This window comes from Ambystoma mexicanum, chromosome 6p, assembly GCF_040938575.1.
Source record: "Ambystoma mexicanum isolate Mex_15411 chromosome 6p, UKY_AmexF1_1, whole genome shotgun sequence".
In the NCBI taxonomy this organism is placed as follows: Eukaryota; Metazoa; Chordata; class Amphibia; order Caudata; family Ambystomatidae; genus Ambystoma; species Ambystoma mexicanum.
Window position 1 is genome coordinate 1,437,940,994 of NC_090935.1, and position 17,568 is coordinate 1,437,958,561.

Below are 17,568 nucleotides of genomic sequence, written 5' to 3' on the forward strand. Positions count from 1 at the left end.
GGAACTGATGGATTCAGACTCGAACAGCAGAGCCTCATCAGTTGTCTCCCTTTCCCCCTCCAGGGAATCCAACCTGGGAGTCCGAAGCAGAATTGGAAACCCAGAGGAGCCCGGCTCAGCCGTCTCCCTCAGACGATATTGGGTCATTTCACACCATGATGGCCAGGGCTTGTACAGAATTCGGGCTGGCCCAAGGAAGAAGAGAAAAAGGACTATTTCTTTTCGACCACATGGGGGGAAAAGAAGGTCGGTGTTTTGAGTGCCCATCCTGGATCATATGTGGAAGGAAGGACTGCAGACCATGCGCCACCCTTTCTCGGAACCAGCGATAAAGGGTTGTCTAGAGAAAAAATGTAAGGCCCCGGACTCTACTCCCAAGTGCCTTTCCTCCCAACCAACTCCTGACACAGTGGTATCGGCGGCGGCGAGGAAGGCGAGATCCCAGCACAAGTGCACGACCCCCCCACCCCCCCTGGAAAGTGATGCCAGACAGGATGCTTTTGGCGAAAGTGCTGTCGGTAGGTACTACCACAGTGAAAGCAGCCAATTCTCTAGCCATAGTTGCCAGATACGACGGGGAGATGTGGCACCGGCTGGCTCCTATACTGGAACACCTTCCGGATGAACATCGCAAAGCGGCTATGTTGCTGATCAGGGAAGGTGAAGAGGGTTCCAATCATGCCATAAACCTCGCAGTGGACCTCGCGCAGTCGGGGTTTAAGCAGGTGAATAACGGTGTGGTTCTCTGACGGCAAGCATGGCTAAAATGCACCAACTTCCGACCGGAGGTGCAGTACAAGGTACTGGATATGCCTTTTGAAGGAGACCACCTCTTCGGCGAGAAGGTGGACGAGGCCCTGAAGGGCATGAAAGAGGACTCGGACACGGCGCGTTCCTTGGGGGCCCTCCAGAGTGGTCAGTTTCCGGTCTTTTCGTCCCTTCAGGGGAGCATCGGGAAATTCCAGATTCTCTGCATCGAGGGACAGATCCTTCAGTATGCCAGCATACCCCTCCCAGGGATACAGACGAGCTTTGCAAGTGGCTAAACGTCGCCGGGACTACTAGGCCCCCAAGAAGAGAGCAGGTTACTCGTCGACCAGGGATAAGCAGACGAAGGACCAGCAATGACGGGCATCGGAATGTTCTGGGGGGGCAGAGTATCATGTTACATCAACGAATGGGAGCAAATAACGGATCAATGGGTGTTGAACACTGTAAAATAAGGACATTCCCTGCAATTCAAAAGTAACCCTCCGCACATTCCACCGGCGTTTGTAGCTCAATCCCATCTGAGCGTGTTGCAGCAGGAAGTAGCACTTATGCTACAAAAAGGTGCTATAGAATTGGTTCTGTCATCACAAAGGGATCAAGGGGTTTATTCCCGATACTTTGTGGTGAAAAAGCCAAACCGAAAGTGGCGCCCCATCCTAGACCTGCGCGAGCTAACCAAATCGTTGAAAAGCATAAAGTTCAAGATGCTCACGCGCCAAGAAGTGATCCGGTCAGTTCAAGAAGGAGATTTTCTGGCGTCTCTGGACCTGCAGGACGCGTACTTCCACATACCGATGTGTCGGCGACACAAGAAGTTCCTAAGGTTTGTGGTAGGGCGGACGCACTACCAGTTCACAGTACTTCCCTTTGGACTGAAATCTTCTCCCAGGACGTTCACGAAATGCTTGGCCCCGGTGGCAGCCTGGCTGAGAAGGCAAGGCCATCATGTATACCTGTATCTCGACGACTGGTTGGTGAGGGGGTCCTCCCCTGTGTCGACGCACAGGAGTCTGCAGGTCACCATGAGCCTCTTACAACGGCTGGGGTTTGTGATAAACTTAGAGAAATCCTCGTTAACACCGCCAAGAAGCTTGGTGTTCCTGGGCGTGCAGTTCGAGACCCAGTCCGGGTTAGAGAGACCATCCCTCGACATGATCACCAAACTCAGTCGATTGACAGGTCAGTTGAAAATCAATACCAGACTGTCAGTGAGAAAATATACATTGATCCTGGGCGCTATGGCGTCCTGCATTCCTCTGGTGGGCAACTGCTGCCTGTTCATGAGGCCAGTGCAACAGTTTTGGCGGACCGATGGACGCAGGCTCAAGGCCTCTGGTCAGACAAGCTGACCGTCGACGACGAGCTCCTGGTAGCTCTTCAGTGGTGGAAAAGCGTCCAGAATCTATCCAAAGGAGTACCCCTAAAGGAGCCGGAGTTTCGGTTAACCGTAGTGACGGACGAGTCCTTAACTGGCTGGGGGGCACACATGGGCACTCTGCAAACACAAGGCCGTTCCTCTCAGAGGGAATCTCTCCTGCACATCAACGTTCTGGAACTGAGAGCAGTGCGCGGGGCCCTGAGGGCGTTCGTGCCTCACATCAGAGGGTCCACAGTGAGAGGTTTGACGGACAACACCACAGCAATGTTTTACTTGAGGAAGCAAAGCGGCACACAATCCAGAACCTTTTCCATCGATTCTCAGAAAGTGTGGCACTGGGCTCTGAAACACGATGTATCCATCGTAACTCATCACCTTCCAGGAGTAAGGAACGAACAGGCGGACTCGCTCAGCAGAAATATGGACCAGATTCACGAGTGGGAAATAGACACCGGTCAATTGTCGAAGGTCTTCGAGAAATGGGGCGTCCTCCGCTGGATCTCTTTGCCACGAAGAGGAACAAGAAGTGCGAGATGTATGCCAGCAGGTGGCCACAGGAAGATTCGATGGGAGAAGCTTTCTCCTTCCCGTGGACGGACAAGTTCCTCTACGCCTTCCCTCGGTTTCCTCTGATACGGAGAACTCTGCAGTGGATACGCAGGTACAGGTGCCGAGTCATCCTGGTGGCACCGTGTTGGCTGAGGCAGCTGTGGTTTTCCGACCTGCTTCACCTGTCAGCGGATCATCCGATAACGTTCCCGAAGGTTCCCAACCTCTTGTCCCGGGACGAAGGAACAGTGTGGCATCACAATCCAGGCAGTCTCGATCTCACAGCTTGGCTCCTGACTTTTCAGAATTTGGTGCCTTGATCATTCCCTCGGACTGTCGGAAGATCTTACATGCTGCGCGGGCCCCTTCCACCAACAAGACCTACAGGTGTAAGTGGAGAAGATTCTGTGCGTGGTGTCAAGGACAGACGGGAGTGCAACCTCTGAGGGTTACTCCGGAACAGCTTCTTCCATATCTACTACACCTAGCAAAAAGCGGATTGTCTTTTTCATCACTAAAGGCTCACTTGGCGGCCATCTGTAGGTTCACAAGAAGAAGGAAGTCATCTCCCTTGTTTAGCGACAGGTTAGTGAAACACTTCATGAGAGGTTTGTTCCGGACATTCCCTCCGGTTAAACGTTTTCCATCAACATGGAGTCTGAATTGAAACCACCCTTTGAGCCAATGGCCACATCGTCGATTAAGTTTTTGTCATGGAAAGTGGCTTTTCTAATAGCTGTAACATCAGCTAGATGGATCTCGGAGTTGCAAGCGTTGGTCATAGACCCTCCGTACCTCAGATTTTTCAAAGACAAAGGGATTCTGTCAAGTCCTCGTTTCATCCCAAAAGTTCCTACAACTTATAAGCACTCATCCATTGTCCTGCCCACATTCTTCGCGACCCCTTCATCGGCTGTGCAAAAGGTCCTACATACCTTGGACGTCAAGAGAGCTCTAAAATTTTACCTTCACCGAACTCAACAACTTCGATCTACGCAGCAACTCTTCGTTGCATATGGCTCTTCGGCAAAAGGGAAGGCAATTTCAAAACAGGGACTGGCCCGATGGGTCTCGTCGACGATTGCCTTCTGTCATTCAAAAGCAGGAAAACCGCTACAAGGACGTCAGAGAGCTCGCTCAACCAGGGCGACTTTGTCGTCGACTGCGTTGTGGGTGGGGGTACCACTGACAGACATTTGCCAGGCGGCAGCTTGGTCAATGCCTCACATTCTCCCGCCACTACTGCCTCGAACGACAGCAAGCAGACGAAATACATTTGGGAAGAGCAGTCTTGCGACATCTATTTCAGTAAGGTAAGCCCTTTTTAGGAAGGGTCTATGCTGATTTGGACATATATATATATGTATAGATATATATGTATAGATATAAATGTGTGTATGTATACTATTATAGCTTTATATGGATATTGCTCTGTGCAATTACTGTGGCACGCTTTAAAATTGAATCTTATGTAAACGTGATTTGCTATATGCAGGATTGGGTGGGTGCTGGATTGCATTCACACCTTTTTTCAGGATCACTGCTGTGCATTCTATTCTAAGCATGTGAATCCATGAAAGATCCAATGCTGGAGAAGGGAATAGTTTCTTACCTGTAACTCCATTTCTCCAGCATTGGTATCTTTCATGGATTCACATGCGCCCGCCGGCCTCCCCTAAATGCAATCGTCTTGTAGTTCTTGGTTTCACCCCATATTACTTTGGAGGGGTCGAAATCTGAAGGGAGCCGCGGGGGCAGGGCATTTATACCGCTATGTCCTAGTGGGGCGTGTGTGCGCGGCCCAAAACGACGTAGATGAGACACGAAAGTGATGAACGTTTTCCTATGGGAAACGGCTTTATAAGCTTACTGAGGGAATATTCTAAGCATGTGAATCCATGAGATACCAATGCTGGAGAAATGGAGTTACAGCTAAGAAACTATTCCCTTCCGTCTGATCATTCTCGGATCAGCAGGAGCTGACTGAATGCACGTCCTAGTCTGCGGCCATGTAGCCACGCCCCTGGAATTAGCCAATTTCTTCATTAAAAATTGATCGAATGGTACATTTGAATGATTCCGGTCAGTACCATTCTCACTTAATTGCTCTTGTAGGGCATGATTTTTGCACCCCCCCCCCCCCCCCTCATCGGGTAGGGCTGTGTGAAGTGGGCAAGGAATCAAGACACATGTTATGATGAGGGGTGCCCCAGGAGTTCGGTCTAGCACTTGGACAGGCTCCCTGAGTGTTTGCACCCCATGACATAATTAACATATACAGCCAGGAAAATGTTGTGAAGTTCGTTTGGACTGAGACATCATTCTGAAGCGTTACTCAGAAATATGAAACTGACACTTGAAGGTAGCAAGTTAATATATTATCACATCTGTTTCCTACCAGCTCTAATTCTCATTAGACCTGCTATGGAAGCAGCAATTATAACATAGCATATTGCCATACATACGAAGAGCGTTATTGTATAAGCTAAGAGTATGATATACATTTAATAAAGAACCAGTACAATTAATAATTTCAAGATACCAGCTTGAGCAACATGGAGTGTTATGCTGGTCTATACTAAGCTATGGTATGATGGGGAAGTGGTGCAAATTACCAACGCCTGCAGTCTCATAATATGCATACAGTTCGACTTCCACATTTAAACTTGCACTTTTAGGGCTATCTTGACTGCATATGAATTGACCACAGCTTCTTGTCAATCAGGTCTGCTTGCACCTCTGCTCGAGGACCTGCGATGATGTGCCTTCCTAGCCCCCCAGGGTTCGAGTTTGCTGCGCTGTGTACGTGGCTCCTTTCCCCGTCAGCCTGTGTCTTTTATCTTAAGACTAGCTTTGGTCTGCCCATCACGTGTGCGTGATTTCCGATACCCGGAAATTAAGTCTAGAGCTAAAAACTGTTCCTGTGCTTTGAACACATGATATACCCTTGTGCAAAATCAAGAGACGGGTGCTGTCTTTCACCATTGGTCGTTTCCCTTAGTTTGAATGGGCTTCTGCTCAGGGAAAGAGAAAAACATGTCTTTTGCTACTAGACACCTTCAGAACTCCATTATAGTAACTGAGCTTTTAAAGATGTAAAGAGCGACACGTGCTTTCACACATATCTTAGCTGTGTGCATGCATTAGGTGTCTATTGGTGCTTCCTGTCTTATCAGATGTAACTGGTGTAAAAAAAGGCAAGGCATCTTTCAAACTCGCTATTTTGCCGTTTGAGAAAGGAAATGGCTATTATGTGGTTAAGGTTCCTTGTGCTGGAAAGAGGAAGTTAACATATCCTCATCGCCTCCTGCTAAAATCAAGCAACAGGCTATGCGGGTGCTTTGCTAAACCCACGTGCGTTATTCATTGACAGCACTATATTCTGGACAGCAGGTGTGAGCATCTGTCCTTTTGACACTAGCCCCTGCCTTATGTGAAACTGTGTACTTTGTATTCAATGCACAGTAGTGATCTTTTGCTGTTGCCATTATTGACGTCGACTGATCTGTGATTGTCTTGGCTCATTTGTCCATCCATAATTCATAACTAACACAGCAGTGGTGTCCCCTGCTTCCCATATTTGGTATTTTGGGAATTTAGGGGTGCAGGGGAGGGAAAAAGAAAAAGGGACCCTGTGGCGTCGGCTCTGACCCGCATAAGCGGGACGGAACTGACACTGCAGGGTACAGGAGAGGTGGTGGACAGTGATAACGTAGGGGGTTTCTGGAGGTACTGGTAATTTGGGGGGGGCAATAGGTTTGTTTGATGGCAGTAAAGTTGTTTTTGCAGCAAAGATGACTACGGTCAATTTCACTGCAAAATTCTACCCCGGTCAAACACAAATCCATAGTAATCTGTCCTTTCTACACTGATACTGTTGAATCATTAATCAAGATGAAGGGTACCAGGAACAAAATATACTTAACCACAAAAGACAATACGCACAAATGAGTTTGCGAACATTTGAAATGCTACAAGTTTATTACCGCAAAATCTTCCATTTATCTCCAACTCTAGCCTCCCTTTTGATTTATTAATAATACAATAAATGACTGAAGATCTATAGAAAATGGATAAAAACAATCATTTGGCAAAAAATGATCGACCTAATTAAAAACGGCAAATCGTGACAATTTTTGAGTCCAGGGTTATGGAAAGGATACCAAGCTTGATGTTGGTGCATCTAAACCTATTTGGGAACAACATACTTTAAACACTTTGGATACAATCATCTACTCGCTGCATTGTTACATCGTCTGAAGGGAGGCAATATACTGGTAATGTAGCTAACGTTATAGTAATACTAAACCTATCTGAAAAACTACTGTTCCAGAGCCTGATGGAATCTGTAATGCTCTATTAAAACTCTGCTCTACAATTTGGCATACAATACTGCACAGGTTTACTACTGTAAGTATTACGGGAAAAATACCAGTTAGTTAGAAAGTTTCATCATGCCTAGCTACAAACTTGGGGATAAAACCAAACCCACAAGTTATAGAATATTGGCTGTGATGAATGCATCTGCAAAAGTGTTTGCTTGTATACCAGTCGCGTATTAACTCTACAGCAGTGTGGCTTTAGGAAAGGTTCCAGCACACCAGTCAATTAACACATTTAAAGCACTTGTGTATCTTGCATACCTAGATCGAAGTGCAGCTTTTGATGGTGATCTGATGTATGCAGCAGTGTAAATTACAATGGTGGGGGATTGCCTTGCATAATGTTACTACTCTCAGTGCATCTCAATAACACAGGTTTAAGTGATCGATCCCTTCCTACACAGGGCTCAAACAAGGATGTGTTCTGGCACCAACCCTATTTAATCTCTAGCTCACTGATATGCCTTCCACTATTGAAGTGGCATATCTGCCAAACCTAGGCCAATATAAAATAGTCACCAGGATATGTAATATCATGGACAGCACCCAAACTGGGCTGCAAAAAAAAATCAGACTTTGCTAAAACACTGCTGGTTAAACCAAAATAATGTTATTGATGGGGAAATGTAACCGCATTAGACTTAAAGTAGTAGACAAATATACATATCTTGGTGTTTTGTCCTGGAAAGATAATTGTTCTGGAAAGAACATATTGATAGTACCTGTATGCCCTTAATTGAATACTATAAACTTAAATTGGTTCCAATTATGCTATTTAGGGCCAACAATAAACTAATTTAGGCAGACTTGACGGCTACTGCCTAAAGCGAATGTTCAACTTTGTGCAAAGCATGTCAGTGGAATATATTCATGCAGAGTTTGATATTGCCTCAATCCCACATCAGTTGGCTAAGAAGGGAGCATGCCTAAAATATTCTAAAGAACATTCTCTTGTGCAACAGCCTCTATACTGTATGTAGGAACACACTATGGTATTGGATCTGTGAAATAACCTATGATGCTGAACACTGCGCCAAGTGCCTCGGCATCAATCTGTAGATTCATTAGTACAATGAGACTGAACTACTAAATTCAATTCTAGTAATTGAAATATGAGCAAAATAAGATCTATTTCAGCCATTTAATCCTTGTCCTATGAATATTTACCATTTATACCATCAATGGGCAAACAGACTAAATGGATCCAAGAATATCTGAATCCTGATATAAGATGGACTATCATTGTTTACCAACCTTCGAACTAGTGGGTGCTTGGCATAATATTTCTGCATCAGTTTGAAGATTGTGTGTGCCCTTGGATCTAGAGTAACCCTGAAACATCTCACCCTAAACTGTCTGGTTAAGAATGGTACAAGAATGACATATTACCCGAATACTGAACGCCTGATTTAGATGAAGAAAAGTTCTGTGGAATAGGATCATGATGAGAAATTAAATGTATATAATATATTGTACCATCTGCTCTTGGCTTGCGATTAATGCATTGACTAAATGATGATTTTTCTGTAAATGGGCTATTGATTTTATCATTTTAAAATCAATTATTTTTTACATATAATTGTATGTATAAAGATATACAGTATGGCTGTTGTAAACTAATTTAAAAAAAAAAATACCTTGTACGGCAGTTGCTCATGCATTGGTACCTAGTTTATCGGTTTTGGATGCTGTTGGAGGCAGAGCCCAAATCTGATCAGGCCGTGCATGGTGTCTCAAGAAATCTCTGTAGGAATTCCCTTCATTCCGCCAGTACCACCTCTACTAACCACAGAAGCACGTCGGATGGGTTGGGGGTTACCTTAAGGATTCTTTAGTAAATCTGCCTGCTTCGAGTCCTTTCCCAACTGGAAGGTAGATGCCTGTGGTCCTCCGATCTGTGGTTCATTTTCAGTCACAACTGAGGGCCAAGCGGGCCTTCTCGTCAACTGAGCATATGTAAACAGGTAGGGGTGTATTCGAAGTCCTTCCCTGACTTTCGTGGCGTAGACGGTAGTAACCTGGGCAGAAGCCAACCGTAGAATCTGACAGCAATGTAACTTGCGTGGTGGGAGATGGGCCATTCACTTCGACTATGTTGATGCTTTCCTTCCTCATGAGATATATCTTCATCTGAGACTCTTGTATCAAATTTGCAGAATATGGAGCTTTTGGTGGATCGATTTGTTTGCAGCTTAAGAAAATGTGTGTGCCTAATATTTGTGACACCACCCCCTTGCCTACTAGCATGGCGTGAGGATGCCTGTCATTCGAGTGGCTGGGGTCCTCCTATGTTCCACCCTGCCTTCCCATCCTCCATCCATTATCCATCGTGATGTTCAATATCCATAGGTAGAAGGTAGAGGTGATTGTAGTCCTGAATTGGAGCAGATGCCCATGATGTTCCTCATTGATTCTAGTTGAGGAGGCTTCTCATGTGTCCACTCTTCACACATCTGCGCACAGTGCACCTCTCCTCAGTTCTCCGCGCTATGGGGCCTCCTGCTGAGAGTTTGTGGGAAGGATAGGCTATATACGGAACGGTCATTCAATAATCCAGCCGGCCAGCTCCTTGTCCACTTTTAATTGACACTAGGTACTCCTTCATACACCATGCATGAAGAACAGTTTATTAGCTCATGGTAGTCATCAATTTTTTGGTACTAGATTTTCTAAGATGAGGTTTTGACCCTGGTATATCCGTCTACTCTGAGGGCAATGGTCAATTCTGTGCACATTCATAGAGAATGGGGGGGGGTGATGCGTCGTAGATCTCACTTTTTACTGGGCTGGCTGGAAATTGTATAGGTTCAACAGTGTAATGCTAAAGCCACATTTACCATTTTCTCAGTGTGGCCACTGCTTGGTTGTAAGAGCCCTCCAGTAACCTTCATTAGAACCCTGGGCCGGTGAATACCCCTTTCCTATTGGTCAATTTGCAGGCTAGTCGGAAAGTCGAGCATTAAGTGCTTCAACCCCCCTTTAGTGGCCTTCTTTAAAATAACATTTGCCTACAAATACCATGCTTTTTTTCGTTTTCTTTAAATGCATGACAGCTGAGGATTGCAGTGAAGTCGGAGAGGGACCCCTTTACTTGTCCCTCACTCCCAGGGCCAGCCTTAGCAGCAGCAGTACCCTGGGTGAATTGGCTCCCTCCCCACACCCCTGGTCAATAGGGGGTAGGGGGTGTAGGATGCGCCACATTTTCTTGCTACCCCCTTGCTGCGGCGCTTTGCAGGGAGCTAATCACTGGAATAGGGCATTCATGCTAATGCAGGAGTGCCCTATTCCAATGCAAACTGCCTCGCTCCCGTATCGGAGCAAGGAGGTAATCATGTAAATAGGGTGCTGATGCTTTGCTATTGTTAAATGCACTCTGCCTCCATGGGCGCATTTAATAGAAGGGCACCTGCCGCGCCTTCTCCCACTCTCCCACTACGCTAGCTCGGGGGAGCTCTTGAAACCCCCCCGCTCCCCCTGGCTGGCGTGGCAGGGGGCTAATGGTGCCCTGCTCACTCCCCCATTCTGTGAGTCTGAGCATTCACCTCAGGCTGTGCTCTCACTTACCTTCCCTGTGCCCCTTCCTCCTCACTGTGCACTCGCCTCCATCTATCCTTCTCCGCTATCCCTCACTCTTACGTGGTCCTCGCTTGTTTTCGCTGTACTCCTGTCACCACTCACACCTGCTAACTCCTCCCTCTGAGGGCATGTTTCCAACCCCCTACTGTGCCACTTTATAAACTTAAATATTCCACGTGGAATATTTAAGCTCCCCTTTAAACAAAATACTTAAAAATGTTTTTACATAAACTTTGTTTGCCCATGGGTTTTGATAGCTTTATAGACCTCTCTCTCGGGCTGTACCGTCCTTATAGGCCCTCATACCTCATTAACTCTGTCTTCAGGGACCATAACGCCCGGTACGGCCCTCGCTGCCGGTCTATAAAGCTATATTGGAGTCAGTTGAAGAGATGATGCTGTTCTTGCTTCCTGCAAAGATGTATTTTTGTTCAACTACGATTATTTCAAGGCAGAGGCTAGGAGAACAAATAGCTTTTGTTATAAGAGAATTTTGAGAATGAATTCTTCAGAAAAGTGCTGTTTACAAGACTTGCTCAGATTGCAGTCCTGAAGTTGCCACTTCCTTACATATGTGTACATATGCCAGTTTGTTTACCCCAAACCTGCAGCTCCAGAAATGGAGGCACGACATACATTGGATGTGTGCAGGGCACTTTTGGTATGTTTAGAGCGCACAAACAACCTTTGCAACACGCTATTTTGCTGTGTGGGATTGCAAACCCTGCAAAACTACCTTGAGATCCAGGGATCGAAATGATAGTTGGATAAGCAGGATCAACCTCTGTGGAACGAGGAACTATTACATAGTGTTCCACAAATCTAACTTCCACATCAAATGCAAGCCTATCATTTTGTGCATTATTTATGACCCCTTATGCTTTAGCTCCCCTAATGTTTGTTTATAGCTTGCCCCAAATTCAGAGGTAAATTCACATAGGTGTTTGTTTGGCATTGGTTGGCCTGTGGAGCCAAAAGTAACTCCTGGTAGATGTTTGTATCAAGCTAACCAGGCTCTTGTAGGCAACATGCAGGAGCTGAATAGCTCCCAGGTCCTCCTAATTTCGAACCCTGAGTCAGTGGATCCGTTTCGCTATCAACAAGACTCATCTGGCAAGGACTTAAGTTGCCAAAAAGAGTACATGAGAGGTCAACTAAGAGTATCGCCACTTCATGGGGCTGATTATGCAGGCATCACCTTTGTAATGCTGAGTAAACGTGCATGCAGCCAAAGTGGTGTAGGGAGATTTTAGGGCATAGGTCTTTGGAACCCAATGGACTGTCAGCAACTGTGTAATAACTTGGGTTGTGTCAAAAGCAGGTCTAGTTTCTTAGAAAGAAACCTTTGTGCCATATCACATGTATCATGCATGTAGTGAGTAAGAACGGTACTGCTTTGTATAAACTCCATAAGGCCTGTGGTCAGTAAGACGGACGAGGAAGTCCTGCATTCATTGCTGCCAGTAATCCTCATTGCTCAGCCTCCAGGTTTAACTCATCCGAGCCCTTTGGGTTAAAACTTACTCAGAAATTGTGTACAATTTACAGGCCCGGTTTAGGGTTTGATATATACAGTGTGAGTCGGTGAAGAGGGATGGGTTTAGGGCAGACCATTACTTCACGAAAGGGCAGAATGAAAACATGGCTGTGTTTGTATCCCCTTGCTTCATAGGAATTCTCCTTATTGGTTGATGCTGTGATCTCATGTATGTGCTCCTGGTTGAGCAATGGTGGAGATTTTACACCGCTGCTGAATTTCATGGGTTTTGTTGAGATAAATCTCTCGCTTAATTTCTTTAATGGTTTTGCTATATAGGCCAGGTCTTATCCAGGGCCCACAAGCCGTGGCCTTTGGGCATGACCACTGTCCACGCTAGGATAAGACTTAATCCACTGTGGCGATAGCACCCTCACTAGTCCATAACCAGCTCCCAACAGCCTTGGCCTTCAGCCACTTTCCAACAGTTCGATTAAATGGCAATGTCCCATATCCCCTTTACTGATCAATCGGGTCACACGCCGGCCATGGCCACTGTCCACACATCACAATTGCGCTCAAAGCACAACTGGCCAATGCCCTCTCTCGTTTTCCCGTTTTTCCCCTTATTTTAATTCCAGCGTTATGTTTTTTTCATTCGTTTTTTCTTATCGTTCCCCTGAAATTTCCAGTGGAAACATTACCGCAATCACAGTGGCTCTGCCTTGTGTTGTGATAATTGTTCCCATGGATACGCAGCAATTTCACATTACTGTGCTAATGCACCAACGCGCAAACATTAGTCGCCCCCCCTCGCCACTGCCACTCTACATGTGCACCCCTCCTCCTTTTGAGGTCGCACGCTGTCGAAATCCCTACTGACTATCCTTACATTCTTTTACTGCGATTTGTCCGTAACAGGGTTTTCTGACTCTTGACTTTCCCACAGTAACACGAAAGCTATGACTCAAAGCAAGCTATCTAGCTCTCCCCAGAGTACCTAACCATTTTGTCCTTTCACTCTTCCCTACCTTGCCCTGTTGTGAAACCACCAGTTTTCCTCCTCCAAATATCTTTTTCTTCACGTCCCCACAGTATCACCATGGAAAGGGACCATAGTTCCTGTGTAAGCACTGAATTACTACTAATGCATTTAGTTTCGAAAATGTCACTCTTCTATTTTGCATGTGTATTTTTAATGAAGTGTAGTTGTAAAGCTAATATATAGGGGTTATTAATGCATGCTGTACATTATGCATACATTTGCTTATCTTCCTTGGTGGATCTTGGGATGATGCGTTTACATCGTACTAGTTTATCATGCCGCTTGCATGGACTGCCATTGTTTACTGTCTTTTAATGTGTTTATTTCCAGTTGGTGGCAGCGAATCATTGCGCCCATATTGGACTAAGTACCTGCCCAGGGCAAGCGTGCTAGTTTTCGTTGTTGATTCAGCAGACCATGACCGCTTGCCCATTGCTAAAAGATGTCTTCATGAACTGATCCAACATGACGCTTCACTTCCTCTGGTGGTCCTAGCCAATAAACAGGTACTAAGGAAAAAAGTTTTCATGGGTTACACTGCATGCTGTTTTCCACAGTTTTATAGTCTTTTAAATAAAATAAGTTGGAAGGTAAATAAGGGTTTTCTTTTAAAGTGGAAACAGTGCAAATAAACACATTCTCTTGTTACAAAGTCCACCACGCTACAAATGTAAACTTAACTGGTACTACAGTGCTACTTCATAATTCACTTTAAAGCATAGATGTAAACTCCAAATATTTAAACCAAGTCTTGCGACGTAGTAACCTTAACGCTTTTTGAAACGTACTGATTTTTCTTTTAAACCATTTTTTTCCCTCTGTTTATAACGAAGGGCCTGTTGCTGGGAAATGTTGTCTGTGGTTGTTGTGCTTCCTGTAAACTGGTGTGAAGTGGGGCCAGAGCTTGATTCCATGTTTGTTCGTTGGTTGATCTTTTTATGGATTGTTGCAGAAGAATTCTAAGCCTTTGGGGGAGAGGTGGGGGGGGGGAGGGAGGATATGCTTATTCCACAGAATGAATTAAGGATGGTGCTGTGGATACAGGCATACATCATCCTCGTATGTACCTTGTGCTTGCACACGTGGTCTTTTTATCCATTCATTCTTACTCTGGTGTTTTCCATTGTTGCTTATTGGTGAACCTGCTGCACATTCCCAAATATATTGAGTATATTTCGACCAAGGAGGCCTTGGATCCATCCACACAACATGGCCCTACACCCTTCAGATACCATCGAGAATCATTCCCATCGAACACCTCCCCTGACCATTTCCAATTACAAAGACCAACTCTTTCACCTGATCTATTCACTTCCCATCTCAGCGATTGACAATTTGATAAAATTGTAGATATCCTCACACCCGCATCATCAAACACTTGAACAATACTTTTCTGGGAAACTTCATTCTACCAAGAAAATGAGAGAAGCAGTGCTTGAGCTCCTCAACTCCATGAACATCAAACCGCTTACCACAGACACAGCCCTCTCGCATGAAATCAAACACCCTTGATCTTCTATTCACAGCATCTTCAGGTATTGAATGGCTTGTACCTGTTTGACTGTTCCTATCCAGCTTCACCACATACCGTCCAAATCACCAATGCCATACAAAACAATCCAAGTTAATACAGCAATCCTTCAAGAACATCCACAAGAGCTCACTAGAAAATAAACCTGTTGCCCAACATCCATTTCTGATCCCTCAAACCTCAACAGCCATCCCCAACACTGAGGGAAACACTGACCGGCAGTGCCAAAACACACACACAACTCTGAAATTGCACATGAACACACTCCTCTTCATCTTGTTGCATGCTAGACCTTACTGAATGCAAACTCATTAGGCGATGAAAAGAAACCTCAACCATTCTGAAATCCAAAAGCACCGCTTGTGGGACCTGCTAATCATCTAAAATTAAAGCAGGTTATCTAATTTCCATCTTGAACATGTATTGATACTCCTATCAAATAGAAGCCATCTCTCCTGGGTTCTATGTTCTTTCATCGTGAGGCATTCTTACGACTGCCTTTTAAACGAGGTCACAATTATGAAAAAGTTCACTGCTTTTGTTGGGGAGAATTCTCAGAAATGTGCAAATTCCTTTCTACCTTAGAGACCCCCAGCAACTTTGCTGGATTTTGATCACTTGAATTTTTAACCTGGAGAGAGTGAGACCCTTTTTCCCATGCTCATGTATTTTAATGTGATCATCTTTTACATTGGTTCACACAGTATCTTTCAGATTTCCCAAGGTTCAAATACCTTCTCTTGGATAAACTGTTTCCAAGAGCAAAACAGTAAAGTAAAATTGACTTTACTTGCATTTATAACTTTCTAGACCCAGCACACACTATCTTTCAATAGGTTTCTGGAGGGGTTACTTGGTATCCCCTTGGTCTAGCTTCTCATGTAAAATTGTTACGTTACCCTTTCCTCACTGAATAGCTGGTGGCAGTGGTTTAGTTTTAACTACTGTTGTGCATTTACTGCGTGCTGCGTTCGCAGCTGCAGTAAAGCACCCAAGGGTGCCATTTTTGCCAAAATGTTCCTGGTCGTCTTTTTTCGCCATTTCTTTGTAGAAAGGTCCTTCTTGAGATTTACTCTGCACGCCAAACCAGGTTTGGTCCCTTTGTTCATTTTGCCTTTGGTGGGATTCACGAGTGAAGCCTTCTTCTGGCTCCAGGGTGTCTAGCGGGTCAGGAAGCGAGGGAGGTGTTGAAACTCTGTGCTTTGTCTCCTAGGAGACAGGAATGCACTCTTAGGTGATTGGCTGGGTGGCTGTCCGGCAAGGACAGCCACCCTGCTGGGTGACTAACAGCTAGGCTGGAATGAATGGGAGAAACCTTCATAAAAGGTGAGGCTTTTTGGCTTGGAAGGCAGTTGACCACTGGACGAAGGAATCCGAAGAAGAACTTGAAGAGGATTCCTGCTGCAACTCCTGGGCCGTTGGTTTGCCTGGTGAAGCCCTGTTGCTGTGCTGAAACCCCAAATTCGTATTGACAGAGAAACCCCTGCAAGGGGGACTTCTCCCTTTTAGTTGGTGGGACCAATCAACTCCAAAGTAAGCCACATGGACATCCTCTCCGAGCTGGTTGAAATTCCACTGCAGTCGCTGCTGGAACCAAATAGCCAGTGAAAGGAACATCAGTTCATGTCGTTGCTTTTAAGATTGCCAAGAGCTCCAGGAAGATCCTCCGGACTCCCAGTTAGCAGGACTGACCGAGCTTGGGCCCCAACGGGACCCCAGATGCAAGAAAAGCCTATCACGACAGCCAGAAAAGTGTTGCTATTTGTGGTAGACGCGAGGAGCCGAAACACCGAAGTGCCACTTGTTTGAAAATTGCCAGTTGCGAGCGGTGACCGTCCATTGTAGTGCAGGTGTCCCCAGAAGTCCTCCCTCTTGTCTCCACAACTGAGGCTCTGGAACAACAGACTCTGCAGAGCTGCACAGGAACAGAAGTCATCTGCTGCAATTTTCCTCAACCTAAAGGTACTGTAAAGTCGGAGAGAACTTATCTCTTGTTGTGCCACCTTGCTTGTCCTCAGAGACTTGTCTCGGTTGCCTCTGTAGAGTTGCGAACAGCTTCTTTACCTCACAAGCCTAATCAGCTTGTGGCCCTACTTTGAATTTCTTCTTCTACAAAGACATCTAAAACATTGTGCAATACTTATACTTACCTGCAAGAAGTGCTTCTGTTCACCTTGACTTTTGCTAAAATAGCATTGCCTGGCCTGGCTCCCTGAATGACTTCTCTCTTCTGCTTAGGTGTTGCATCTTTCTTCCAGGAAAACGTTAACTTTGCAATGGGGGGGGTTATCAAAAGTACTTACCTGCTTCAGAATATTTGTGCAATCTCTTGTTTTGTTCTAATAACCTTTTTCCTTTGGCATAGTCCTAAATCTGATTCTAAATGCAACAGTGATACATTAATGTCCCCAGCACTCTAACTATTGAAGTCACCTGAGGGTGTAGGTAGTGTCTGTGGGCCATCCCAAATGGGTATTTGCTGATTTCGAAATATTAAGAGTGTTTATTTTTGAAGTGTATTTGAGTGTTACTTTTATATTGCCCCTTCTGAAGAAGGCTTACTCTAACTGACTATTAAATTAATAATTGTTTAATCAAGAAACCTTGTGTGTAAGAGTTTATTTGAATACTTGTCACTGTGAATCTCAAACTCCCCTATAGCTCACATTGACCCCCTCTTGAGATAAGCCCGACTGCTCAACACGCTACCAACCGGTGTAGTACATACCTATACCAAAGGTTGGGTTCCTTTTGCCAGGAGGTCAGGGTTGTTGTAGTGCACCCAAAGGTTACTGCATACAATCTTGCCTAACAGAATCTTTCTTTTTGGGGGTGGGGGTTCCTCCCCGAACCCTTCTC

General features: G+C 45.4%; 1 protein-coding gene across 1 annotated transcript in view; it reads left to right on the top strand.

Annotated features, from left to right (window-relative positions):
- The window catches only part of ARL9 (ARF like GTPase 9), a 281,143-nt gene that overhangs the window by 190,247 nt on the left and 73,328 nt on the right, over positions 1-17,568 (top strand). Inside the window, exon 3 of the mRNA XM_069626162.1 lies at positions 13,509-13,684. Within this exon, the coding sequence (XP_069482263.1) occupies positions 13,509-13,684 (176 nt within the window). The remainder of the gene's footprint in view (positions 1-13,508; positions 13,685-17,568) is intronic.